This window comes from Chionomys nivalis, chromosome 16 (assembly GCF_950005125.1).
Source record: "Chionomys nivalis chromosome 16, mChiNiv1.1, whole genome shotgun sequence".
NCBI classification, from domain to species: domain Eukaryota; kingdom Metazoa; phylum Chordata; class Mammalia; order Rodentia; family Cricetidae; genus Chionomys; species Chionomys nivalis.
The window spans coordinates 14,383,795-14,411,458 of record NC_080101.1 but is presented as its reverse complement, the minus strand read 5'-3'; the positions used below and the strand labels follow the sequence as shown (position 1 = coordinate 14,411,458).

General features: G+C 42.5%; 1 protein-coding gene across 1 annotated transcript; it reads left to right on the top strand.

Annotated features, from left to right (window-relative positions):
* The first annotated feature begins 5,141 nt into the window (after positions 1-5,141).
* On the top strand, positions 5,142-27,345 carry Dnajc25 (DnaJ heat shock protein family (Hsp40) member C25). Its single transcript, XM_057790874.1, has 4 exons — positions 5,142-5,566; positions 20,495-20,647; positions 23,033-23,503; positions 25,537-27,345. Exons 1-4 carry the CDS (start codon positions 5,237-5,239, stop codon positions 25,657-25,659), a joined length of 1,077 nt encoding a protein of 358 aa, XP_057646857.1. The 5' UTR covers positions 5,142-5,236; the 3' UTR covers positions 25,660-27,345.
* The last annotated feature ends 319 nt before the right edge of the window (positions 27,346-27,664 follow it).

Genomic DNA, 27,664 nt, shown 5'->3' with positions numbered 1-27,664 from the left:
ACAAAAAGAGACAAAAGAGAAAGCCATAGCTTCTGCGCTAACTGGAGAGCAATAGAGAGCTGAGCATTGGACAGAATTGCTGCCACCAGGCCTCCTCTCTGTTACCCCATCCCTGGAATACTTGGAGTTCACTTTGTAAATGCAACAGTAGATTTTAGAAGTTTCTTTTCATAGCTTTTAAGAAAGACAAATTTAGCTGGGTGTGGTGATACATGCCTTTAATCTCAGCACTGGGGAGGCAGAGGCAGGAGGATTTCTGTGAGTTCAAGGCCAGCCTGGTCTACATAGCAAGTTCCCAACCAATCAGGGCTACATAGCCTTTGTCTCAAAAGAGCAACAAAAACAACAGACTAATCTCTTATGTGGAAAACAAACAAGAATTTTTGTACTATTATCAAAATGTTTAATCCACGAACACAATTTTATCTGTGTACCCTCCAAGTAGGAAGGCCTGTATGCGAGGTGGCCATTACTTGTGGGGTTAGTAACTCAAGGGGAAGTTATGTTACCATGATTTTTTTTCATGCTATTTATGTTTTTGCTTTGGGGCTTGCACTCCAGGAGTCAGATCATTGATTGAATTTATTGTTTTGTAAATTAATTGTTCATCAGTTAAGAACACTGTCTGCTCTTACAGAGGAACTGAATTCAGTGCCCAGCCCCAGGTGGGATGGCTCATAACCACCTGTCACTTCAGCTTCAGGGGGTCTGATACACTCTTTTGGGCCTCCTTGGGCACATGTGCACATACACACATACACACAATGTGATGTCTTTCTTTACTAGACTAGGTGTCCAGGTACCCAACTCTATCCTAACTCTTCCCAGTTACCTGCTTGGCCTTCAACTGCTTCTAACCTGAGTCTTTTTATCCATATTCAGTGTTTTCAAGTATACAAGTCTTTTAAATATCTTCACCTCAGAAGATATGTTTTATTATGTGCTGATATTTCTGGTGGTTTCACTTTCCCCTTTATTTTGCTTTATTTAGTGACAGTATGCACAGGATGGTTCCTGCTCCTTTCCAGCTTGAGCTGCACAGCACCCGGCCTTGACTGCACAGCTTCCCCTCACATTCTCATCCTTGGGACTACCTTTCACTTGTCCCCCGGATGCTTTCATTTCGACAGTGGTGGCAGTTCATTCTCTACTTCTGTGGACCAGGTCATTTACATTCAATTAGACATGGGGTCAGAGCCAAAGACTTTGAGGGCACAGGGTCTTACAGGAAAAGTTTTTCATGTTTCGTGTGTGTGTGTGTGTGTGCGCGCTTAGGTATACATGCATGCACATATGTATTCCACAATATGCCTGTGGAGGGCTTTCTGCCTACCATGTGTGAGTTCCAGGGATTAGAGAGGTTGTTAGGCTAGGCAGCAAGTGTCTTTACACACTGAGCCCTCACACGAGCTCAGTAATATTTTCTTGTTAAGAATAAGCCAGGGAAGCCGGGCGGTGGTGGCGCACGCTTTAATCCCAGCACTTGGGAGGCAGAGGCAGGCGGATCTCTGTGAGTTCGAGACCAGCCTGGTCTACAAGAGCTAGTTCCAGGACAGGCTCCAAAACCACAGAGAAACCCTGTCTCGAAAACCCCAAAAAAAAAAAAAAAAAAAAAGAATAAGCCAGGGACCTGGCAATGATGAAGCAGAAAGAATGGCCAGAGAGCAGAATCATTTGTTCTTTAGGCCTGTGAATTTTAAATTTCATGTAATAATTTAAAAAAATCATTTAATCTGTCATCTGAAAAGCCCTCTTGGTGCTGGGCGGTAGTGGCCCACGCCTTGAATCAGAGACAGGTGGATTCCTGTGAGTTCTAGCCCAGCCTGGTCTACAAAGCAAGTTCCAGGACAGGTGCCAAAGTCACACAGAGAAACTCTGTCTCGAAACCACCCCCCACCCCAAAAATCCCCCTTGGTATCCTTTGCACATCTTTTTAGCTAAGGACTCACGTCTCTTTTCATGTTTTGGGTTTGTTTTGTTTCAGAAGTGTACTGTGGTTCCCAGTCAGGGCAGAGTTTAAGAAGCAGTCACCAAAGATGACTTGAGACTAGGAGATCTTTCTTTGCAAATATCCTTTCTCTTTGTACCTGAAGTCAACTGCCGGAGTTTAAATGGTATAGTTATAATAATCAATCAATCATTACCTCAACCTGATAGAAAATTTTCCAGGAGTGGGCATTGGATTCAGCTTTAAATTTCTCGTTTGATCCATTAAACTCTTTTAGTATTAGAAAAGAACTACAATCATGAATTCTGAGGAAGGGTAGGGCAACTATAAACCATTAAAACTATCGATTTTAGGCAAAAGACAAGTGCAGGATTTGCAGGAGTGTGTAGCGCCCTCTGGTGGACAGTTTCGGGACCAGCATGCTCTCTGGGAGCATTGGCACAAACTGCAGAGACAGAATCCTCTTCCAAAATCCTTGGCCAGCAGTATTTCTCTGCGGCTTTCTGGTGGCAGCGAGCAAGAAGTCACATCCTAGCGGGTACAGGATATAGACGCAATCGTGGTGGGTTGTGTGAACTATTATTTTTCTGCTTAGGAATGACAGAAGAGTGGGGGCATTAGAAAAAATCCCTTTCTTACAGCGGTGACATGTGAGTTAAGCGGCACCAAAAGGCGGGCATGAGGAAAACTGCAGCTAACACTGGGGAAAGTTTCTCCTTAAGCTCAGGAGCAATAAGGGAAAATACATATTAACTGTTTTTTTTTTTTTTTTTTTTTTTTTAAGTCAAGATTGTACCATGTAGTCCAGGCTAGCTCCTGGATCCTGGACTATCTGGATCCTCTATTTCTATATCTTGAATGCTAGGATTACAGGCACGCACACCACACACAATTCTTACAGTTTACCTCTACTAAAAAGTAGGCATATATTGAGAAGGCCAAAGGGAGATTGTGTTCATACAAGTCTGGGGAGTTTACATTCACACAAGTCTGGCTCAGTTAGAAGACGGGGCTAACTATGAAACTGATGTCCCATCCCTCCGGTGGGATTCAGTCACTGCGTTATCACCAGTCTACCTGCAGTGACGTACACATTATAAAATGACCAAAAGGAGGTTCAAGAGCAATGCTCAAGGTAGATTTTTTAAACATAGTTTTTTTAAAAAGTCAGGCATGGTGGCTCATGCCTGAACCCTAACACTAAGGATGCAGAGGCAGTAAGACTGTCAAAAGTTTAAGGTCAGCTTGGTCTACACAGTAACTCTAGGTCACCTAGGGCTACAGAGTGAGAACTGTCTCAAAAACAAACAAACAAAAAAAACCAGAATCCTAAACCAAAACAAGAAGCACACCCAAACAATGAAAATATATGGAAAATATATGTACATCAAAACTTTTTTCTTCACTTTGAGTTTTTTTGTTTTGTTTTGTTTTTTGAGAAAGAGTTTCTCTGTGTAGTCCTGACTGTCCTGGAAATCACAGAGGTCCGCTTGCCTCTGTTTCCTGAGTGTTAGGATTAAAGGTGTGCAACACCACCACCTGGCTGCACTTCGAAATTTTGTTTAATCCTGAGTCTCCCTGCAGTGTGTGTGTGTGTGTGTGTGTGTGTGTGTGTGTGTGTGAATTAGCTGTGTGTCTTTGTTCTGATGCTGTGAAGAGACACCATGACCAAGGCAACTCATTTTTAAAAAGGCATTTAATTGGGGCCTGGCTTACAGTTTCAGAGGCAGCAGGCATGGTGCTGGAGAATTTGAGTGCTACATCCTGATCCACAGGCTGAAAGGAAGAGAAAGGGGGAAATACCAGGCCGAGCATGGGCTTTTGAAAACTTCAAAGTTCACTTCCAGTGACAGACTTCTTCCAACAAGGCCACCTCCTAATCCTTCTAATCTTACCAAAGAATTGCATTCCTCCAGCAACTAAGCGTTCAAAGATATGAACCTATGGGAACCATTCTTATTCCAACCACCACAGTGTGAGGGTACTTTAAATCTGAAAATGCGACCATTAATAGAAACTTCCCACCTTGGGAAAAATACTCGTATTTGGCTCATTTGGAATTGATTTGAAATGAAATAATTGAAGTTTATAGAGAGCTAAAATCCACATTGATACTAAAAATTTTAATTGTGTTCCCTCTGAGTATTTAACACTGTCTATCAAACCTTAACAAAGTACAGACCAATCCCTAATTGCTAGATTCCAAATATAGTTGCTAACAAGTTGCCAATCATAACTGTTGCTATAGAGTCAGTCACATGGGATATACTTGTCACGGTTAATCTTCACCATCAACTTGACTGAATTTAGACTCACCATGGAAACACACCTCTGACTGAGTGCCTGAGGCTGTTTTCCAGAAGAGTTTAACTGAGGTGAGAATATGGACAGCTCCATCGTATGCAGTGGGCCATTGGCTCAAATAAAGAGAAAACAAATTTGGCAACACATTCATTTCTCCATGCTGATTGTGGATACAGAGTGGCTAGCGCTTTTTCACCAAGCCTCCCCAACCGTGCAGGCTGAATGCCCTAGAACTGTAAGCCCAGATAAACCCTTGCTCTCACGTTGCTGCCTGCAGGGATTTGGCCACAGCAACAAAGAAATTAATACATCTAGAAATCGTTATCTGAATTTCAAATTTTAATGAAGCATCTCCCCTCCCTCTGGAGGTATTTGCAAGATCTCATGCTGTTTTTTGATTGCTACAGACAGCTATTGTGGACAGTACAGGGATACTGCTAAATATTTTACATCCTTCAGGCAAATGATAATTTTTTCCAAGATATAAATAAGCTGAGAAACAGGAAACTAAAAGACCATCGACTTTCAGAGTTCCTGGGAGACAAGGCAGCACACGGAATTGTCAAACTTCATCTTCAGTTTGGGGAAGGGAGGGCGGCGTCCAGGCCTGGAGACGGGGTGCCAGAGCCCGGAATTCCTACGGCAGCGAATGAAGTCCCGAGGCCAAGAAGGTGGACTGCGTGTGGGCTGTACCGCACGGGGCGGCAAGGCGCGCCTCTGACAGACTTCTGCTGCCACCTCAAAACAGACCCAGCATCTGGCTGCCAAGGCTCCGCAGCCCACCGGAAGCGGCCCGAAGCGGCTAAGGCGTCCTTCTCACCTAGCAACGCCCGGGGAAAGGAAGTGGCTGCGGCGCCACGCCCCCTGCGCCTGCGCACAAGCACGGCCTGCTGACGTGGACCGGGCCGCTGGGCCGAGCCCAGCGCTGAGGAGAGCAGCGGCCGCTGCGGTGGAAGACCGGCGAGCGAGGCGGGCGGAGGGGGGATGGCGGCGCGGCTCGCTGCGCGCGGGGGACCGGGGACTGCCGGGCGGTGCCCATGGCTGCTGCTGCTGGCGCCGCTGCTGCTGGCGCCGCTGCTGGCGCGGCCCGCCGAGGCCCTGGTGGAGGGGCTGTACTGCGGCACCCGCGACTGCTACGAGGTGCTGGGCGTGAGCCGCTCGGCCAGCAAGGCGGAGATCGCGCGGGCCTACCGCCAGCTGGCCCGGCGCTACCACCCCGACCGCTACCGGCCCGAGCCGGGCGATGGCCCCGGGGGCGCGCCGCCGAGCGCCGAGGCTTTCCTGCTGGTGGCCACCGCCTACGAGACGCTCAAGGTGAGGCTCGCGGGCGCGGATGGGGGACCGGGGATTTGGGTCTCCCACCTGGGTGGCCAGGTCCTCCACGACCCCGGCACGGGGCGGCCGCCTCCTGGATCTCTCGGAGGTCCGCGTTTCCCCCACGTGGCCGCGAGAAAGAGCCACATCGGCCCATGGCCACCTCCTCGAGTCTTGGAGGACAGCCAGTTCTCTTTTTGGACGGTTGTTATGCAAAGCTTTGCACTTACTTTATTTTTGGTGTAGAAGCATTCTGATAGTTCGGTGCATGCTCGGAAAGCGGGGATTGTTAGTGCTAGGGTCTGGGATAGGACAGAGGAAAGAAAGATACGGCATACTGAGCTGATCCGTGCCAATTTGATAGGACAGAAGTTTGGCTTCTAGGATGATGTCAATGATGACATTTAGCTTAGGTCCAAAGAACTAGGAAAAAACCCACAAAAAACAGTGAACTCTCAGTCCAAAGACTGGACGTTTGACTCTTGGCTCTGACATCCCCGAGTGACCTTGGATAACTGTTTCTTTATGTCCGTTTAATAGACTTGGGGCAGAAGATTGAAAACTATTAGTAGGGATTGTTTTTGATGTGTTTAGTGATTTAGCAAGGTTTTATTGTGTTCTGCGGGTGTAGGGAGAGTTAGCCTGACACCTTTTCCTTCAGTTACCGTAATATATGTAAGAAATTACCTGTTCAAAGTCATGCTTCATGGAGGGAGGTATTACTGCTTCAAGAGCCCCGTCAGGAGAATGCAACAGCAATTGTAGCTGTGTTTCTTAGGGTTTTTTTTTGGGGGGGGGCAGTCTTTTCTGTCTGCTTTTAATGACTGCTTTGAGTAGCTGTGCTATCATTTAAGGGTGGATTCGCCCTCCAGATTAGCCTTTCAGAGCAGAAAATACGATCAGGTTCCTTTTCCTTCAGGCCTAGGGCATTTTGAAATTTGGAGCTATGAAGAACGTGTGCCTCACTTCCGAAGTTTTCACTAGCCGGTGAGATTACAGTTTTTATTGGCACCTGGCTGATTATGGTTGAGAAGCTGGCAAAGTGCTGACATACAGGGTTTAGTCCCGTTATGGGAGCAAAGAGTGAGAGCAGACTCCACAGAAACCAGAAAGAACGTGCCCCACGCACAGCAGCCCAGCACCTGAAGACCCACACTGTTTGCTGAGGAAAAGTGGGTATTCGACACTCAGCCTGTGCCTGTGTGGGTGATGTTTCGAAGGCTGCTGGGGCACAAGGGACCCTGCTGAGAGAGTGTCCAGGAGAGAGAAGTAGCTGGCAGCTGTTGCATTCTCCTGGGTTTTGTGGGGCCAGAGGTGGGTGGGTAGGCTTGGTGTGAGAATGGTGAGCATGTTCTTAAGGACTTTAAAAACAGTGCCAGGACTAACGTGTAGAAGTAGTGACAGCAGATAGCATTCTTACTGGGAGGACCCCAGAACTCAAAATTGTGTGTGTTGCCTTTTTCTTGGAGAGACTGTTTCAGAGGTCTTATCTGCTTGTTCCATGTGATTTTTTCTAAACCTTTAGACTCCTAAAGTTTAGAATTGATTTATCAGTAAATAAAAAGCTAGGTAAATAATGTGTCCACTCAATAACAAGGGACTTTTAGGCAGTTAAAAACTAGTGTGTTAAGCTGGGTGTAGTGGCATGAGCCTTTAACCCCAGCACTCAGGAGGCAAAGGCAGAGTTTGAGGCAGCTGGTCGATAAAGCAAGTTCCAGGACAGCTGGAGCTATGTGGGGAAACCCTGTGTCAAAAGCACAAACACGGGGAAACTTTGTCTCAAAAACACAAATAGATAGATAGATAGATAGATAGATAGATAGATAGATAGATAGATAGATAGATAGATAGATAGATAGATGTAGAGAGATAGAGAAATGTAGAGAGATAGATGGATGATAGTAAAATTAAAAGCCAAACAACAACATACTGTGTCTAGAGTAACATTTTACTTGATTCTGACGTATGTTTATAGTAGCTCCAAACACCTCGCAACAGGGACTGGAAATAGAGTGGCACTTGTGGGGAAGGGACCAGGGGAGTTCTGCACCACTCCCAAGCCGCACTGCTGATGAGACCAAGCAGGACTCTGAAATGTCCTATTTGGAATTTAGGGGTGAATATAGGTTTAGCTTCTCAATAGAGCGTGGTAGGATCTGCTCTGCTCATTGTATTGCCTTCACCTGGAAAAGGACTTTTAATCGCTGTGCTATTGAAAACAACTAAGTGGCCTGATTTGTTTTTCTCTCATAACGGAGATCTGAGAAAGTTGCCCGAGAATTACCATTTCTGGGTAATGCAGTGATTTAATGAAGAATGCCATCCAATTTTGGAGGGCCAGCTGGCTTCATATTATCCCACTGAAGCAATGGCAATGTAATCAGTGTTCTGTTTGTATTATAGTCTTAGTCTGGAACAAGGATTTGGGAGGGAGAAGAGATCTATGAATTTTGCAGAGAACTGGTCAGGTAGGGTGACAGGAGAGCATGAGTTGCAGGGCCTCTGGAATAGAAATGACGCAGGAGCCGATCCCTGAATATTGATAATAGGTGCATCTTCAGTATGGGGTCTTCTGGATTTGTATAAGGCATCAGTGGATTGTCATTCTGGGGTTGTTTTGCTCATATAAATGTCCTTTTGAGAGTAAGGTGGGGTGTTTTGGGGGGGTATTTTGTTTATTTTAAGATGGTGGTAGTTAAAAAATAAGTACAGTAACAAGATTTAAATACAGTTAATGAGACAAGAAGGTAAGATACTTGGTCATTACTAATTTAGCAACAAAAGATTATGCCTGTGCATATAGACAGTGAGAAAACCCAAGAAAAGGATGGGTAGTGGAGGACAAAGGCTGTGCCTAGGTGCTTATGCAAAGTTATACTTAGTTCTTGCTAGCAAGTAATTTACGATTTGGGTCACACCATGACTTCAGACTGGTATGATTTCACACGGTGCTATATGGTTAAGCTAATGCAAAGGTGTTTTGATTATTTGACTATTGGGCCTTGAGGGAAATCATAGGCTTTGGAAGGAAGCAGACTCACTGGCTGAGTCTGCCTTGAATCTCCTGAGATGGAACACTCTAGTCTGACCATGTGGCCTTATGTGGCTATAGCACTTATCACACTGCACTGTAAATTTAAGTAGTTCTTCTCTTTGCCACTAAGCCATGCCCCTTCTTTATTATCTGTGTATCCGTAGGACCTAGCACAATGTCTGGCACATCAGATACTGAATATTAATTAAGCTCACGTTTGGAGACGATTGAGGTAGAATGGGAATTGGAAGTGAGTTTCTGGCATTTGCCATGGTTCTGTGCAGCCTGCTCTGCTGTCTTACTCCAGTGGTGATTTTAGAGTGCTGTGTGTGGGTCATGGCAGTGGGATGGCTATGAATGAAACACTCCTGCAGGGGAGAAATTGTCCTGTCTACTTTAGTGTTTTGATGGTTTTCAAATGAGAGCAAAAATAACTTATGAATGTAGGTAAAAATTAGATGAAATACAGAAAGTAGCACAGAATAAGCAGATGCAGACATAGAAAATTATGATTGGTAAGAAATGAAAAGGTAGCTTTTGACATTTCACAAGATCACAAGAACATAGAAAAGGTTATAGGAATATTGCTGGCACAAAGGTTATCTGATAAGTTAAAGAGTGTGTAAGGAGATTAGATCTGTCTTGGAAGCAAAGCTTCCCAGAGAAGAACAATGCTTGTTTTTCTTTTTATCAGTTACTGAGATGGCAGGATCCCTAGTACTTAAAGAGAATTTGGCAAAAGGAGAGTTTGCATTCTCTGGCCTGTGACACAACTTGCTGCTGTTTCTTAGCTGTGTTCTCACCCTTCCTGTGCTCTGACATCAGGTGCTGGGGGTTAGGAGAGGAAGATAATGGAAAGTAAGTACAACTCTCTCTCCCGAGTTTTTGTTTTGTTTGTTTGTTTTGTTTTTAAACCAAAAATTGAATTTTGTATATGCTAGGCAGGCATTGACCTATATCCCCAACCTACCTTCTTCTTCTTTTTTTTTTTTTTTTTTTTTTTTGAGACAGGTCTTACAATGTAGCTCTGACTATCCTGGAATTCACTGCGTAGACCAGACTGGCCTTGAACAGTGTCTCCTGAGCACTGGGATTAAAGGGCTACACCACCGTGCTGGTCTTTTATTTGTTTATTTTGGTGTGGTTGGTTTTGAGTAGGGTCTTAGATAGCCCTGGCTGGCTGGCTTCAAACCCTCTTGGCTGAGGATGATCTTGAACTCTATTCTTTTACTCTGCCTCCAAGAGTTGGGTACAGGCTTGTTCGCCACACATACCCATCTCTGTTTTTCAATTTTAATTTTACTGCAATTCTTATCTAAGTTACTCAGGTTGACCTTGAACTCACTGTATAGCAGCCAGATCTTGAACTTTGTGGTCAATCCTCCTTAGTCTTCCACGTAGCTGGGATTACAGGTTTGAGCTCACAGGGTCAGGTTGACTTTAAGCTTTTATTAAAACCAGAGAGACAGATACTTATTGTTTGGTCATAATTTACTTAAGTTATATACTACAGTTCATATTTCATTGTGAAAATGAAGCAACTATTCTTGGGATTAGTGACAAATAAATGTACCTTTTAGCTAGATCTGGAAGAAAGCCGCATGGTTGACGGTGCAGAGGCATTTCTAATAGAACAGAAGTACTGTCGGTAGTGGTCAGGGTTGTTCTAGCAGTCAGGTACTGTACTCTTTCCAGATACTCTTTGTTTTAAGGAGAAGTTGACTGCACTTCTTAACATTCCAGATCTTTTCAGCCGTGAAGATTTTAATCAGCTGTTCATGGTAACTGTCGGTGCCCATGGGTTCTGCATTCAGGGATTCAGCCAAATTTAGATGGGAAATATCTGAAGGGGAAAATGTCTGGAGTTGTAGCTCAGTTGGTAGAGAGCCTTCTTAGCATGCATGAGGCCCTGGGTTTGATCTCTAGTCCAGCATGTACTTCGTGTGGTAACACGTACCTGTAATCCTAGCACTTGGGATCAGCAGTTCAAGGTCTTCCTTGACTACACAAGAACTTTCAAGCTAGCCTGTGCTACCCAGGACCCTGCCTCAAAAAAAAAAGTGCTTGTATTGCACGTGCTTTTTCTTTGTTTTCTAGATAGTATAGTGTGACGATTACTGCTTAGCATTTCCATTGTATTAGGTATTACTAAAGGAGGATATAGGTAAAATATAAATGTTGTGTTATTTTATATAAGGGGTTGAGCATCCCAGGATTTAAGTATCTACTTTGGTCCTGGAATCATCCCTCCCCCAGTAATACTGAAGGATGACTATCCTGAAAATAGGTAAATGATCTATCACAGTTATGATGGTAATAAACAGCCACATTACATAATCCTAGAGATCAGTGGTCCTAACCCTCCTAACGCTTGATCCTTTAATATTGTTCACATATTGTAGTGGCCACCAACCATAAAATGGTTTCATTGTTATTTCGTAACTGTAATTTTGGTACTGTTTGCAGTGTAAGTATCTGCTAAGTAGGATATCTTACATGCAACCCCAGTGGGGTCTTGACCCCCAGGTTGAAAACTGCTGCTGTAGATCATAGACTGAAGTTGGTTTTAATTTCATGTCTACTCTGATTGAGTATGACTACCTGCAGTACTTGTAAGGGTTCTGAGGCCTTTTCTGTGATTAGCTGTGATGTGTGATGTGGTTGATTTTCCTATGTGTTCAGAGTGGCATGGTAGCACTTCTACCTCATTTACTTTGACTTAAGAGACCACAATAAAACTTTTTTTCCTGATCCCTGAATTTGGGTTGTTATTGCTGATCTAAGGCTGATTTATATAACATATGCTTAATTCTGATGCTGTGATTACCTAGTATATGATATGTCAGCAGCTAATCAGAGCATTTGATCAACCCCAAACTCCTAATGTGATATAATTTAGTAAAAAACCGACTAGTTGACACACTGACCCCCATTGCTTGGGCTTGAATCCAGGATCTCATACACACTAGGTGAGTACTCCACCACTGATCTCCATTTCTAGCCCTGGCAGTTGACACTTTAACTTAGCTCCTGCAGATAAGGATAAGGAAGTTCTGAAAAATGAGAGTGCAGACATCTTTCCTGAGTCACTTTGTAAACTTCTTTTCGTAGATCTGTTTCTAGTTTGGAAGCCTGTAAAATACACAGGAAGGAAACTACTTCAGAAGACTAAGTTTGGGATTAGATGGTTATGAATGACCTGTTCCCCTCTCCCCTTTTGAGATAGTCCTGGGCTACTCTCAAACTCACGTAGCTGGAGAGGATGGCCTTGAACTCATCTGCTCCCACCTCAGAAGTCACTACGCCTGTCTTCTTCAGTGTGATGATGTGTGCACAGAGTTTGTGTGTTGCACCCATTGAGTCACCTCCACAGGCCCTATTCCTAGTTTGTGTGCACTGCTATGGATCAAACCCTGTGTTTTGAGCATTCTAGGCAAGCACTCTACCAATTGAACCATGCCCTCAACTCAACTCTTAAGTTTTTTTTTAAATGTTTGAACTTTATATTTTGAATAGTTAAACAGGTTTTGAGATGGAAAAATAACACAATCTTGTTTGTTTCAGAGAGCAGCTCAAGGAAAAGATGAGTTAGGGAGGGCAGAAGGGTGTGAAGGAATAGGAGCCTGCAGGCATAGGACTTATGTGACCAGGACATTTATTACAGAAGCAGCTCCTCTGATCTGTGACCCACTTATCAGCCTGGAGCCGGCAGCACAGCATACTGTGGGATCAAAGGACTGGGACTAACTGTCCAGCTTCGCTGTTCCTACTGCACAAGGCTCGGATCTTCTGACCCTTGGCTTGTGACTTTTACTGTTAGGGAAAATATCCTCCAGGAATTGGGCATTATTTCGGTGTCTCTGTGTATGTCTTTGAAATTAGAAAGTATATCTACAGCAGAGACTGGCTCGGTCTTACGCCCCTAATTTCTTGTGATGCTCATTTACTCTCTTCTGCCTCATACCCCTTTTAAAGGGAGAGTCTTGCAAAATTTTCTATGGCTGGCTTCAAATCTGTGATTCTCCAGTCTCAGTCTCCAGAGTAGCTGGGATTATGGATGCTGCTGCTGCTTTGCTCTTTCTAGCTAGTATTTTTTTCCTGTTGCTACTTAGTTTTTTTCAATTTGTTTTTATTATTATTATTAATTATTTTGTGGTGCTGGAGACTAAAGGACTCTACCTGGAAACTACAGACCTAACCTTCCTTCCTTGTAAGCTTTGAAGTCTTTTCTTCAAGCTTATGCTGTAAACTACTTTTCCTTAGGCTGCTGTCTTTATGCAGTCTTTTCTATTTTTTTTTTTTTTTTTTTTTTTTTTTGTTTGTTTGTTTTTCGAGACAGGGTTTCTCTGTGGCTTTGGAGCCTGTCCTGGAACTAGCTCTTGTAGACCAGGCTGGTCTCGAACTCACAGAGATCCACCTGCCTCTGCCTCCCAAGTGCTGGGATTAAAGGCGTGCGCCACCAACGCCCGGCTGTCTTTTCTATTTTCTAAGGTCTTTGGTGTGTGTGTGTGTGTGTGTGAGAGAGAGAGAGAGAGAAGCCAAGGATTGATATTGATATTAGATTAGGTGCACCACGGCCTGATACACTCTTTGCCTTAATTTACTGCGTCTGTTTCTTACCTAGCCAGAAGCAAAATTGATTCAGCCAGTTGGTTTAGCAAGCTTGCTTGGAGCTTCCCTTGTCTCCACCTCCTGAGCATCATATTCTAGAGGTTCACCATGCACCCACCTCTTACGTAGATCCTAGAGATCTTGATTTTGGTTTTATTCATAAGCCATCTCCCCAGGCCTCCAAACTCTTTTTGATAAAACTCAGCTACATCTTTGACTTCAGCCTCTGTTTTTAAGCTGATGGCTCCCAAACCTGCCTGTTTTGTAGGCTTGGTTTTTCAACACCCTCTTACACATAGCACAGGTACAGTCTTGCTATCTTTGTTAAAGACTAAACTTTAAAAGAGAATATAATGATGCTTTTCACACAAGAACAAAAAGAATGTATGTCAGAAACTTTGGCCTAACTGACTAATTAAGAAAACCAATGTGATAATGACAGTTCATTCAAAGGAGAAAAGTTGTTGCCTGTTCCAAGTCTGATGGGGATTGCTGAAGTGCTGATAAGGTAGTAATAGTTACATTCCACTGGATGCAGTCTGCCTTACTGTGAGCACAAATCGTTGGCTTTACTACTGGGTTTTCTCAAGTTATAAAGCATCTCGAATAGTAGTGGATAATCCTTGGAGGCTCCAGAGCATGCAAACATAGCCAGTAATTTTTGTCCTTCCATTTCCCTCTGCTCACCAGACTTGCTTCCTCATCCTTCATGCTTACATAAGTCACATATTATATATAATTAGAAACTTCAGTATCATGTTCAGTGTCTTCTTTGATTCTTTTTGTTTGTTTGGTTGGTTTTTTGAGACAGGGTCTCTATTCAAAGCCCTGGCTGTTCTGAAATTCACCATGTAGTCCAGGCTGGCCTCAAACTCACAGAGATCCACCTGCCTCTGTTTCCTGAGTGCTGGGATTACAGATGTATGCCATCACGCCTGAGCGCCTTTGATTGTTGTGTATCCTTTTAATTACCAGGTCCTCCATTGTAATAGTACTTTCTCACCAGGACCGCTAGCCCACAAATAACGACACAGAAACTTATTATTAATTACGAATGCTCAGCCTTAGCTTAGGCTTGTTCCTAACCATGTTTTTTCCTGACCATGACCAGTAACAACTTGCAACCAACCCCCAAAACATAATGACAAATATTTATAACTTACTGAATGACCCAAAACCACCCACCCCAACTCTTGGAAATGTGGACATCATGTTCTATAGATTGCTGCCTGTTGTCTGGGGGCAGTGGCATATTCAGGGGATCCTGAGAAAATTGTGATAATGATCAAGTCCTAGGAGAGCTAGCTGTATTATTTTTGTTTAGTCACTGTGTGATGGGGAAGTGTAGAACTTATCTGAAGTTCTGACTGGAGTAGTCTGTGAGACTGAGCATCTCAGCTAGTAACTTTAAAGTTGTTCTGGATGTAGTTGTTCTGGATAAAGTTGTTGAGGAACCTGTAACAGAGGCACTCTGAGAGGATAGATTGTCCTCATTAGTGTCTGGTCCTTTTTCCTCTGAAGACACCCAAACATTTAAAGGTAATATACTTATCTGTAAATACACAAGTATGGAATGTGCGGTGTGCAGAAATCAGCTAAAGATACTTTTTTTTGTTGTTCTATATGTGAGGAGGTAAGAGGCATCTGTCAACTTTATAAGTCCATTTGTCTGAATATCCAACCTGTAATATAATAAATGATGAGGACTCTGTAATTAACATGATTTATCATGTCTCATCTAGTCTCAGCTGTTTCCATGCAGAGGGATCAGCAGACACTCACTTGCCCTGTAGTCTTTCCTGGCTTCCTTCCCCCGTCTGTAGCCAAGATCCTCAGGGGGTCTCCCCAGGTCAAATCTGATCTCTATTAGTTTTGAAGGAATCCATAGCTTTTCATTCCCTGTGGAAACAAAAGCACAATCTCTCTCCTAACTCAACATATTTCCCAACTTCCGTTCTGAAGCCAAGATATCCCTGAAATATATAGACTGATTTAATTCAGCACTCCCTTCCATAATCCAGTGTCTCTCAACAGCTTTCATTCTCTGTTCATTAGCATTTTAAAAATTCAAAATTAACCAAGCACTATATAAGGTCCAGACTCCCTGTGTTGTAATATTTTCTGTCCTTATGTGGCTTATTATTTTTATTACTTTACTCTTTCTTTAAAAACTGTACTGTTATTTTTAAACTACTTACTTTTTTCTGTGACTGTTTATACCAACTTCCTTTTATTTCTTTAGCCACTAAGCACAGTTTTAAACACATTGTAACCTGTTCAGAGGTTCTTTCTCCCTCCTCCCCCTTTCCTTCCTTTCTGTTTCTTTTGTATTTTTTGCCCATTTGTAGCATTCTCTGACGACATGAGCCAAGCTACCTATCCTACTCTACCCTGGCTCCTCCACAGTTGGCTTCATCCCCCTTGGTTCCATGAAAGCCTAGCTTCATGCTGGCTGGTACCAGCTCTGGAGCTGCAGGTATTTCTACCTAGAGCCTAACCAAGACACCGTGAGCTCTGGGAAGCAGCTTGTTTGGGCTTTTTTTTTTTTCTCCCTCTCTCCCTTCCTCCCTCTTTCTTCTTTCTTTCTTTCTTTCTTTCTTTCTTTCTTTCTTGCTTTCTTGCTTTCTTGCTTTCTTGCTTTCTTGCTTTCTTGCTTTCTTGCTTTCTTGCTTTCTTTCTTTCTTCTTTTGCTTTCTCAGGCCTTATGTGGATACATTTAACCAGACATTAGGCCCCAAAAATATCAGTGCTTTCTCACTGGGACCACCAGCTCACAAATAATGACATGGAGACTTATTAATTATGAATGCTTGGCCTTCACTTAGGCTTGTTCCTAACTAGTTCTTATAACTTAAATTAACCCATATGTTTAAATCTGTGTTTTGGCATGTGGCTCCTTACCCCATCTCCATACTGCCCATCCTGCTTCCTCTGTGTCTGACTGGCGACTCTGCCTTTCTTCCCAGAACAAAGAACTGATAGCAGTTAATTTTCCTTAATGTAATGACCTGGAGAAAAATGTGAAGGGACAGGTTTTATTTTTGAAACATCATCATTTATGTGTGTGTATGTGTGTGTGTGTGTGTTAATAAGATTAATACGTCTTTTTAAGAATGAGCAAAATATGATTACATTTTCACATAGTCTTGATTTCTGGCCTTTACCATCAAAAAATGGTTTCCTTATTCTGCATAATAGAACATTTTGATGTAAAATTGGCTGCAATATCTTATATTGCAATTCATGTTTGTTGAAAGTAAACAATGCATAGCTAATTTTAAGCCAAGAACATAATGTTTTTGTTCGGGGAGGGGGTGGTCATTTTCACAAGAGAAGCAAGGGCTGCTTTGCTTGTGGGTTTCCTTTGTTCACTTTTGATCTAGATATTGGTGGTTGTGTTCCAGTCCTTCTGCATATGCCCAAGAGGATTGGGAATGGATGGACACCAGCAGAAGCACCATTTACTCCTGTAGAAATTAGAAACAAGGAGTATATTGCCCTGCTTGTCAAGGCTCAGGACAGAGAGGAAGAAACAAGTATAAAGGTTTTGATTTTGGAAAGAAGTTGGAATCTCCTGACCCTGGGACCTTAAGATGCACAGTATTGCTGAAAGAAAAAGTACTACCTTATTGAAGGTAAGATATTAAACTATTCAAGCTGGCTTAGCCACATGAGCGTATTTTCATAAGCTGTAAATTCAAGCAGCCATTTCTGTCGCGCTGAGGTTTTTGTGACATAATCACTCATCCAGCCTTGCTGGTGAGCTGCAGACCTGTGTGGCTGGAGAGAGATGCATAAGGAGAAGAAACTCTTAAGACATTTCACATCATTTTGAAGTGACATACTGACTGCCAGGCACTGAGCTAGGCCCTGGGAACATAGAGGTTAATGAAAACCTACTACCCACCGTCTGAGAAATCCTCGTTCAAGTGATGATTACGATGTGATAAGTGCTATAATAAACAGGCACTAAGTGTGATATGAGTGTTCCAAGGTAAGGGATCATAGTTCAGTGGTGGTAGAGTCTCGCTAGCATGCCCAAGGGCCTGGGTTCAGTCCCCATCACCACAGAAAGCTGTTTGAAGCAGTAGGAGCTCGTAAGGTTAGAAGAAGGGAACATGCTTCAGATTAGAGAGGGTTATGTGTTGTCGAGAACATACATGGCATTGTCTGTGAGAGGAATGACGAGTATTGGTAGGCAGGGGGGTCTGGGCCAGTGTGGGGTCTTGTTGCATGCCAAGGAAATGTAAACTCTGGCTGTGGGGAAGCACCCCAGATCAAATGAAAAACCTGTGAGCCTCTGTTCTAAGATGTTTTAGAGGGAAAACACTATTACAGTAATAATACACCTTAGTTCTCTCATATGGCCCCTAAAAGGAAGATAGCCGTTCTTATTCTGTCTTTGGCTACATATTCTTGGTGTCTGTATGTCTTAAACTTTGTAGCTTACTAAAGTATAGGATCTCAGCCGGGCGGTGGTGGCTCACACCTTTAATCCCAGCACTCAGGAGGCACACAGGTGGATCTCTGTGAGTTTAAGGCCAGTCTGGTCTATAAGAGCTAGTTCTAGGACAGGCTCCAAAGCTACAGTGAAACCCTGTCCCAACAAACCAAAATAACAAAAAATAGGATCTTGACCTTAGTCTGTTGAGAGAATTCCTTTTTCACTTTGTACCAACTTTGAATATCTTTTAAATTTCATGAATGCTTCAGCTCAAAGATTGTTTTCATTTTATAGAGGAAAAAAAGGTTTTACAGTAAAAATTCAGTAAATGAATAAATACTATAACAAGGAGGTGGCCAACTTTTTTTGCCCTCTAAATAGGCACATACATTTGTGGTGTCTCTTAGAAAAAGAAACCATCCTAAGAGGAGTCAGATTTGACCCTGTGACCTCTTAGAGTGTTGTGTAGCATTGGGACTTAGAAAGCTCTGAATAGCTCTAGGATTCTCTGAGGAGAGGCAGATAAGAGGGTGGAGCTCTAGCCACCACCCTCTTAGTGCAGTCTATTACTTGACGTCATAGGTCCTGAAACTCTGAGAAGATGGTGACCTTGGGGGAAGGTCTGGACATGATGCTTGAGCAGAAATAGCATCTGTGTTCATAGAATGCGACCTCACTAAGAGAAGGGGAGAAAGAAGACTGAACAGGCACATAAGGTGTCAGTGCCCTCAACTAGGGAGCAGCAGACAAGCTGGACAAAGGGCTCTGTGGGGGGCTGGTGGTAGAGGGTGGTAGGAGTCTGACTTGAGTGTGGCATTTAGTTCAAAATTATATGCAGTCTGGTTGGAGCAAAAAGAATCTGTTTGAATACATTTCAAAAGGTTGGAGGCTTGGGCTAAAGCTAAGTTTCAGGCCTTATGAGAACGTTTCTGTAAAACTAGCCACCAAAGCCAAAATCGTGGTGGAGGAGGGGAATTCTAAAAGGGTGTCTTAAAGTACTGAGTGAGACACCCCTGGAGATGTGGGCTGGAGATGTGGGTGTTAGTGTCCAGAACTGCCTGTGTCTGCTGTAAAGATGACTTCCTAGGCTAGAAGCTCTGGGGTGTGGCGGTGGCTTGATAAGGAGTATCATGAGAAAACCCTTTATGACAAAAGAGAACATAGGAGTGGATTTGAAGACGGCATCAGCCTGAACCCACGCCTGCTTATATAACAGTCAGTTCTTCAGCCCTCCACACAGTCTGTCATACAGTGTTTAAAGAGACTTACAGCTAACTAAACGCTAACTTTCATATGCTAGTGAGAACTTTCACTGAGCATTCTTTCTAAAGTTCAGTTTTTAATGGAAAATACATGATGATTTTAATAAACATAGGAAAGATTTTATCATTAGCCAACTTTTTATTTTAACTGTAAGAAAGTACATGTTGAAGGACTCAAAAGGCAGCAAGCTCTAAACAGACCTTGTAGCATCCACCCACAGTGACAGGCACTGGGTTGGATTTTGAAATGTCTGGTGCAGCTTGATAAATGTTGATTGGTTTAAACTAGAAGGACATCCTCTTAGGTTGTTATTATTTCTGCAGTGCTTTCTATTGCACATCATATAAAGATTAAAGAATTTGTCTTGGTCTTAGTGTACCATTTTCATAAGATGGAACAAGTTGAAAAATAGATTTCCTTCATCTTTTGAGATAAAAACTGTATCATATATACTTCAGTAGTTCCTAGGTAGCCCAATAAAATGTTGGCATTTATCTGTTAGAAGCTGATTACATAAAAAAATGAAAGAGACTTTGGAGAAATGCTGATTATGATGGAGAAATGCTGGGGGAGGGGAGAAAAGTGCTTGCTGGTGTCAGCATGGTGACCTGAGTTAAGATCCCGAGCCCTCGTGCAGATGGGTGTGGTGCAGTCCCTCCCTGGAAGCTTGTAAGTCACCGAGCTGGATGTACACAGCAGTGCACAAGGAGAGTCCCCGACAGTGAGGGCTGACATCTGATGTTGTCCTCTGCCCTCTACACTTGTACTGTGGCACTCACATGCCCGTACTCACACACACACAGATGTGTGTGCATGCACACCCACACATCTAAACAACTGAAATATAAAACATGCCCTAAAACTTTCAGAAGTCTTTGGACAGAATTTATATTAATAAGAAAGGTAGGTTTAATCATTCATGAAGTGGGCTCTGTCAGTGTGTACAGCAGTAAAGTACTGCTCTTCTGTAGCCTGTGACCGCACAGTGTATGTCTTTTGATATTCAGAGCAACCATGGAAAAGACTAGGACAGGTAGTATTTTTTTTACAAAGAAAGAGAATGAAGCTCAGAGGAGCTTAGTATTTTGCACAGGTCACAAAGCTAGACTTTGATATTTGTCTTGTGCTTAGTGATGTCTCAGTGTCCTTCGGCATGATTAGGCTTAGACTGGCTTCATTTGCCTTTTGCTGTCTTAATCATTGCTTTCAACAGAACCTTCCTAGACAAAGCTGGGACCTGATTGTGACTACAAAGGAGATAAACCCCATTTCCTCTCAGTGATCTTGAATAGGTATCAGAATGAACAGGAACTTCATCAGGAGCAGCATTAGCTAAAGGTTAGCTATTTTCCAAGTACTGGGTTTTCCAAGAATACTGGAAATACTAAGGAGTTTAGGGAGTGTTTTTACTCTGCCTTTATACCTGATGTAAAAGTCCATGCCTTTAAGGTCTTGGGAAGTTTTTTGATTTGATATTTTATTTGCATCTTTCATAATTGTGAAATTCTCAGTTAACAGATCATAAACTGAAGCTCTTAATGAAATGTGTATGAAGTAGAGTACCCTCACTTTACAGGATGAAGAAACACGGAGAGATTATGACTACATGCTGGACCACCCAGAAGAGTACTATAGCCATTACTACCACTACTACAGCAGACGCCTAGCCCCGAAAGTGGATGTTAGGGTGGTGATTTTGGTCACTGTGTGTGCCATTTCAGTGTTTCAGGTGTGTATTGATGAATATATAAATGTATATGTATTTCTGCGTACTTATGTTGCTGAGTGCTAGCCATTAAATCCGTATTATAAATATATTTTATAAATTTTTCTTCCAGTTGTATAATATATCTACAAATACATATTATAGGTAGAGCATACATACCCTCCTCCCCAGACTCCTAGCGTTGGAATCTTTGTCGTCAAGGTGTCTAATAAGAAACTAGTGCTTTTCTACCAGTTACCTTTCTACTGCTCTGATAAAGTACCATGACAGAAACAACTCAGAGGAGGAAGAATTAAGCCGGGCGGTGGTGGCACACATCTTTAATCTCACCACTGTGGAGGCACAGGCAGGTGGATCTCTGTGAGTTTGAGGCCAGCCCGATCTAAGAGTGAGTTCCAGGACATCCAGGGCTACGCAGAGAAACTGTATCCCCCCCCCCCCCCCAAAAAAAAATTACAGTTCCAGAGAGAGTCCATAATGGCGAGGAAGGGCACAGTGGCAGGTAGCCTGAGGAGGGAGCTGATCACATTTCGTCATGCTGCTGTCGGCAATTCTGCAGCCAGTGGGTGGGAGGTTACCTGCCCACTGGGGCGTGGCCTCTTATATTATTTATGCTGCTGTAGAGCATGCGTTCGGCCTCTTTTCTGGCTGAGGGATTTGGTTTCTGTTCTTTGTTCCAGCAGAGGATTCTGATTTGTGAGTCTACCCCTAAATAAATAACCGTCTATTTCTCAATTCTGAGCTAGCGTGGGATTTCCTTTAATTGTCCATCTTCATCGTGCAGAAAGTAGAGGGAGCAAAGTGGAAGTAGAGCCAGGCTGTAAACTCTCAGCCCACCCCAGGGCTGCATTTCCTCTAGCAAGGCTCCACCACATCCCAGACACCTGAGTTACAGGGGACAGTTCTCATTTAAACCACAAAAATGTCATTGCATAGCTACAAACCCTTTCAACCCTATTTCTTCTCATCTCCCTCTGAACAGTACTTGTTTCCACTCAGCCGGATGATATGTACTTTCATAGGACTTTTCAGTGATTTCCCATAAACTTGGAAAAATTAAGAACACCCTTCCTGTGACCTAATAAGGCTGGCATTCCATTGGCTGATGCCAGCAGTGCTTGCCTTCTTTAGCAATCCCAAATACCCTCACAGAGTTCTGCATGCCCAGAAGGGGCTGCTGCTCAGCTGGAAAACCAATGGTTCAGATTCAAAGTGATGCACAAACTCCATGTGTGGTTTTAAAACACCACAGGGGTCTAAGTTCAGCCTGGAGTGACATCTTCCCTGTTATTCTTAAACTGTGCTTCTCATGTGTTCATTTAGTAATGATTAGGAAGAAACCGGCAAGACTGTGAATGACTTCTCTCTTCTTAAAGTGTTTTATTTTGTGTATATTGATGTTTGCCTGCATGTATGTATGTATAACCACCATGTGCCTCGTGTCTGGAGGCCAGAAGAGAATGTCAGATTTCCTGAAGCTGAGTTCAAGATGGTTCTGCATGCTTTGAACCAACCCCAGGTGCTCTCCAAGATCAACATGTGTCCCTAACCCTTGAGCCATCTCTCAAGTCCTGAAAATTGCTTCTCTAGCAACAATATTCAGTTTAAATAACAAAACATTCTTATTAAATGCTGAGATAGTATATTTCAGCTTCTTAGCATTTGTAGAAGTATTGCCCTCCTCCTTTCTACTAGTATAGTACCTGAAGCATGGATATGCTGTATGAGCAGCAAAGCCTTTTCTGAGAGTCAAACCCTCTGAGGTTGAGTGTATTTATGAACTATGGGAATTTTCTATTACCAAATGAGTAGAATTAAAATATACTTGAGTCTTTATGTTCCGAATATGGTAAGCATTCCTGTCGGACATGTGGATATTCAGGAAAGAGATCAAAAGTTATCAGGCCTGAGGTTACAGCCTGTGAGGGTTGAACACGAATTGTCTTTTTTTTTTTTTTCCGAGACAGGGTTTCTCCATAGCTTTTGGTTCCTGTCCTGGAACTAGCTCTTGTAGACCAGGCTGGCCTCGAACTCACAGAGATCCACCTGCCTCTGCCTCGAACACGAATGTCTTATTAGCTGTTCCTCTGGTGAACCAAGGGTAGGGGAGATGTGTTGCTAATAAAGGAAGATCTTTGAGCTCACTGTTGTTAACTGGTTTTTTGAGATAGATTCTTTCTACATGGCCCTGGGTGACCCCAATTCAAATCCTTCAGCCTCCCCAGCCAGGTGCTGGGGCTGCGGGCCTGAGTTGCCACAGCTGGCTAAGGCCTTTAGTTTTAGTTAGCTGGGATTTTGTGAGGGATGACATTCACAAGGATTACTGCTGTTGCTTTCTTTTTGGTAGATTTTGCTAGTAAAATGACTTATTTTTATTTTATGTTTTAGTATTTCAGCTGGTGGAATAGCTACAATAAAGCAATCAGCTACCTAGCCACAGTACCCAAATACCGCATCCAGGCAACAGAGATTGCCAAGGAGCAGGGACTGCTCAAAAAAGCCAAAGAGAAAGGGAAAAACAAGAAGTCCAAAGAAGAAATCCGTGACGAGGAGGAGAGCATCATAAAGAACATTATAAAAAGTAAGATAGACATAAAGGGGGGCTACCAGAAACCCCAAGTACGTGACCTCCTCCTGTTCCAAGTCATCCTCGCTCCTTTCCACCTGTGCTCGTACATAGCTTGGTACTGCCGCTGGGTCTATAACTTCAGCATCAGAGGCAGAGAGTATGGGGAGGAGGAGAGGCTCTACCTCATACGCAGGTCTATGAAGATGTCCCAGTCTCAGTTCGACAGCCTGGAGGACCACCAGAAAGAGACGTTTCTTAAGCGGGAGCTGTGGATAAAGGAGAACTACGAGGTGAGTGATGGCTGCTGCCAGTGGGGAGTGGTGTCTCCCATGCTGCAGGTCCACGGCAGTGAGTCCAGTTAGGAATGGAGGCCTACTTTACTAGAAAGTATGACTGTGTTACAGTGGGATGATGGGCTTTTCCTTTAGAGTATCTAATCTAATCAGCGAATCTTAGCAAAAGAGTTGTCTAGCTTGTCAGACTACAGTGGGCTGGTGTACATAGGCTGTCTAGATGGCTTTCTGTTGTTTGCACTAATTAAATTTGTTCCTTTCCAAAACAGCAAGACAGAAAAAATGAAAAAAACTGTTGAAATAATTGTTTATTTTAAGCTTATTGAGCATAGACTCTTCTGAACAGTACTACTAAATTTTGGACTGTTATTTGCTTTTTATTTAAATCAGCTCACTGTATCGCCTTTAAAGCTGGGGCATTTTACCAAACGTTAATTTCCACTGTTGTCGGCTCCAGAAATACTCAGATGTGCTCAGCAGTCTAGTCACAGTGCTGAAGGCTCCAGCAGTCGCACTGTCCCAGGTTCTGATACAATAATTGGCTAATATATATAATGAAAATAATTATACACTGAGCACAGTGAAACATTCTTCAGAGATTTAAGATATGTTTGATGTTGCATTGTTTTGTAGTCAACTCCATTTTGTATGTAATATTCTAAATAGATCTTTATTGAAAGTAAAATTACTAGGAGTTGTCAGATGTTTGACAAGTAATTATATTCCTGTGTGTAAACGTGTGTATCCCCTAAAAATAGGAGATAATATACTATTTTTTAGCTTTTAAAACTTTTTGAGGGAATGGAGAGGCTCCGTGGGTAAAGCCCTGGCCACACAGGCATGACTTCTTTCTAGGGTTCCCAGAAACCACATGAAAAACTGAGCTTGTGGAGACAGGTGGATCCCTCGTGCTCATTGGCCAGCGAGCCAACCAGATCTGTGAGCTCTGGTTCAGGGAGAGACCCTGTTTTAAACATAAAGGCTGGGAATGCTGAAGAAAAGACAGTCTCCTTCAGCCCTGAGCCTCTGCATTTTATATACATGTGCACACCCATATTTACAAACACACACACAGGCATGTGCACACACACACACCAACACTGCCATCCACACACACATGCACAGATTTTTGAAAGGGTTTTGCTTTAAATCCTGTCTTTTTATATTCTTGTATTGGGCTGAATTATATTGCGTGAGGTTTTCTTAGTCATTACTTTTATTATTTGGAAACAATACTTTTTAAAAATTAATGTGGCTGTAAAACTGACTGTAAGAAATTGCTCATTAGCCGGGCAGTGGTGGCGCACGCCTTTAATCCCAGCACTTGGGAGGCAGAGGCAGGCGGATCTCTGTGAGTTTGAGACCAGCCTAGTCTACAAGAGCTAGTTCCAGGACAGGCACAGGCTCCAAAACCACAGAGAAACCCTGTCTCGAAAAACCAAAAAAAAAAAAAAAAAAGAAATTGCTCATTTAGTTTTGGTTGACTAAAGCTTAAAGAAATACTAGAAATTCTTGTTCATAACCTGTGTGATTTATGCAACTTTTTTTGTGACTTTAAATAAAATACTAATTATCTTTGAAAAGTAGATGTAAATTCAGTTTCAAGGCAAATGTATACATAAAGCCACTTTGTTCCTTGGTTAAGTAAAAAATTTGAAGGGAAAAAAGTACTAATTCAAGCCAGGTCAAGCATGGTGTTGTATACCTCTCTTAATCCTGTACATTAGAAAGACTGAGGCAGGAGGATTGTGAATGCAAAATTAGTCTGAATTACTTAGCACATCACAGGCCACCTGAGCTACATTGCAAGAGTCCAACACAGACACCAGACAGAGAAGCTGTAGTTCTTGTACAGTTGGTTGTTCTGACATTGGATGTTAAAGTACTTTAGTATTTGAGTCAGTCTCCAGAAGGCAAATTGGCACATTCACCTAAAGTTATATTGGGAAATTAGACACTCCATAAATACAGCAACATGGGTTTCTCTCTGACTTTATGAGTAAAGTCATTTGTATTGTTTATGTTCATAGGTCTACAAGCAGGAACAAGATGAAGAATTAAAGAAAAAATTGGCGAACGACCCTCGATGGAAGCGGTACCGGAGATGGATGAAGAACGAAGGGCCTGGACGGCTGACGTTTGTAGATGACTGAGGATTAATGGAATGCTGCTGTCCCAGACCTAACTGCGACACTGTTCTCATGGCAGTTGTTCGAGAGGTGCCTGCTGCCCTCAGCAGTAACTGCGGTTCACGAGGACATGATCAAACAGAATGATGTAGAAATCTCAACTTTCCCATAAAACTTTATACAGAAGACATTTATGATGGTTCAATTTTTATAATCTATTTGTGGATTTTGTTAAAAAATATTTGACATGGGGATTTATTAGTTGCCATTTAAAATTTTTATATGTTTAGTTAAATTTGACATGAAATTTATTAGATACCATTTAAAACTTCTGTGTGAAGTGTTTCTTCTTCAAGGGTATTTCCTTATGTTTTCATAATGCTACATTTTTCTGCTTTCCTGGTCTATACTTTTACAAAACAACAACAAAGAAATGACAACAGCACTTGGTCATATTATTGTGTCTTTGTGGACACACGTTTCTTCAGGAGAGCCATTCAGTGTCATCCTGTCCTTACTGTAGTCCTTACAGGTTGAGTATGCTCACAGTAATCTCTAGGAGAGTCTCTAGAATCTCTGCAGTCCCCACTAACTACTCTTGATAAGATCAGAAACTCTCCAGGAGAGTGACCACCGTCACGTCCTTGTGGGATGTGCTCGATTACAGTCTCATTATAGGACTGTTTTCTCAAACATTTCTGCAGAAGGGACCTTGTGAAAAGGTCTTTTGTACTACCACCTTGCTGCTTGCTTGCTTGCTTAATTATGAATTACTTGTGTGGTGAAAATGTGATGCACATGAGGTCATTTACATGAAACTAGAAAGAAGATAAACATGGCTGTGTGCCATTCTCTCTGCCGTTAGAGTTTAAGTGTTTTTTATACATGTGGAAGTAAAAGTAAATGACAGAATTGACTGAATCAAACCTGATACTATATCAAAGTATTGCATTTATTTATATGCAGTACTCCTGTTAAAGGTTTACCTTACTGCTTCATATTAATAAAATGGATGTGATATATCATGCTGCCTGGTAGGCTATTTAAAGATTAACATTGCCTTTCTAACATATAATTTTAAAAGATTAATGTAATATAGTAGATGTGCAGGATTTATTTCTAAGTCAGGTAAATTAGGGTAGCTCAGTTGGTAAAGTACAGACAGTGGGGAGTGACTTTAGTGTCCCCCAACACCTGCCGATCTTATGTAAACAGGCACGGTGGCATCCTCAAACAAGAAAACCTGTCTCACCTGAAAATGAAAGTCCAGCTTCTCGTCCACACACTTGTGCATCTGCACACACATGCACGCTGGCACACAAGCTCAGTCCAAATAAATGGCAAATACAGAGTGCCATCCTTGCCAGCAGGGAAAAGACTTGAGGCCACAGTTGCTAATTACAAAAAGAAAATTTGGTCAGGCTGTCAGTAGGGGTCTTTGCAGCTCTGGAATTCTGAAATGATACTGTTATTTAGAGTTCTATGAACTTCAGTTGGAAATGTTTTATGCATCATTCTTCTTTAGGGCTGCGGAGAATCATATAATAGCATACATTGCTGGTTATTATCTGTGGACAAATTTGTATCGTATAAGGACCAGAAAGACATACCAGTACTCGTGTACTTCAACATTGTCCAAGGTCTCTGATCGCCTGTGTTTCTTCAGTTTCATTTCTATTACTGTGACAAGCACCCTAACAAAAAGCAACAGAAGGAGAAAAGGGTTTATTTAGCTTGCAATTCCAGGTCAGTCATTCTGGGGAAAGGCTGATACACAAACAGCTACTTATTTCATACCCACCTTGTCAAGAAAGGATATATCTTTGCCTCTAAATTGTTCAGCATTTCCTGCTAGGGAATGGTGCTGCCTAAGCTGGCTGGGTCTTCTCCATCACTAACCAATCAAGACAATCCTCCAGACATGGAGGCCGAACCTCATTACAACTCTGTTTCCAGTTAACTTTAGGTTGTATTACATTGATAATAAAAACTAACCAGCACACCTATTTATAAGGAAAATGGGAAGAAA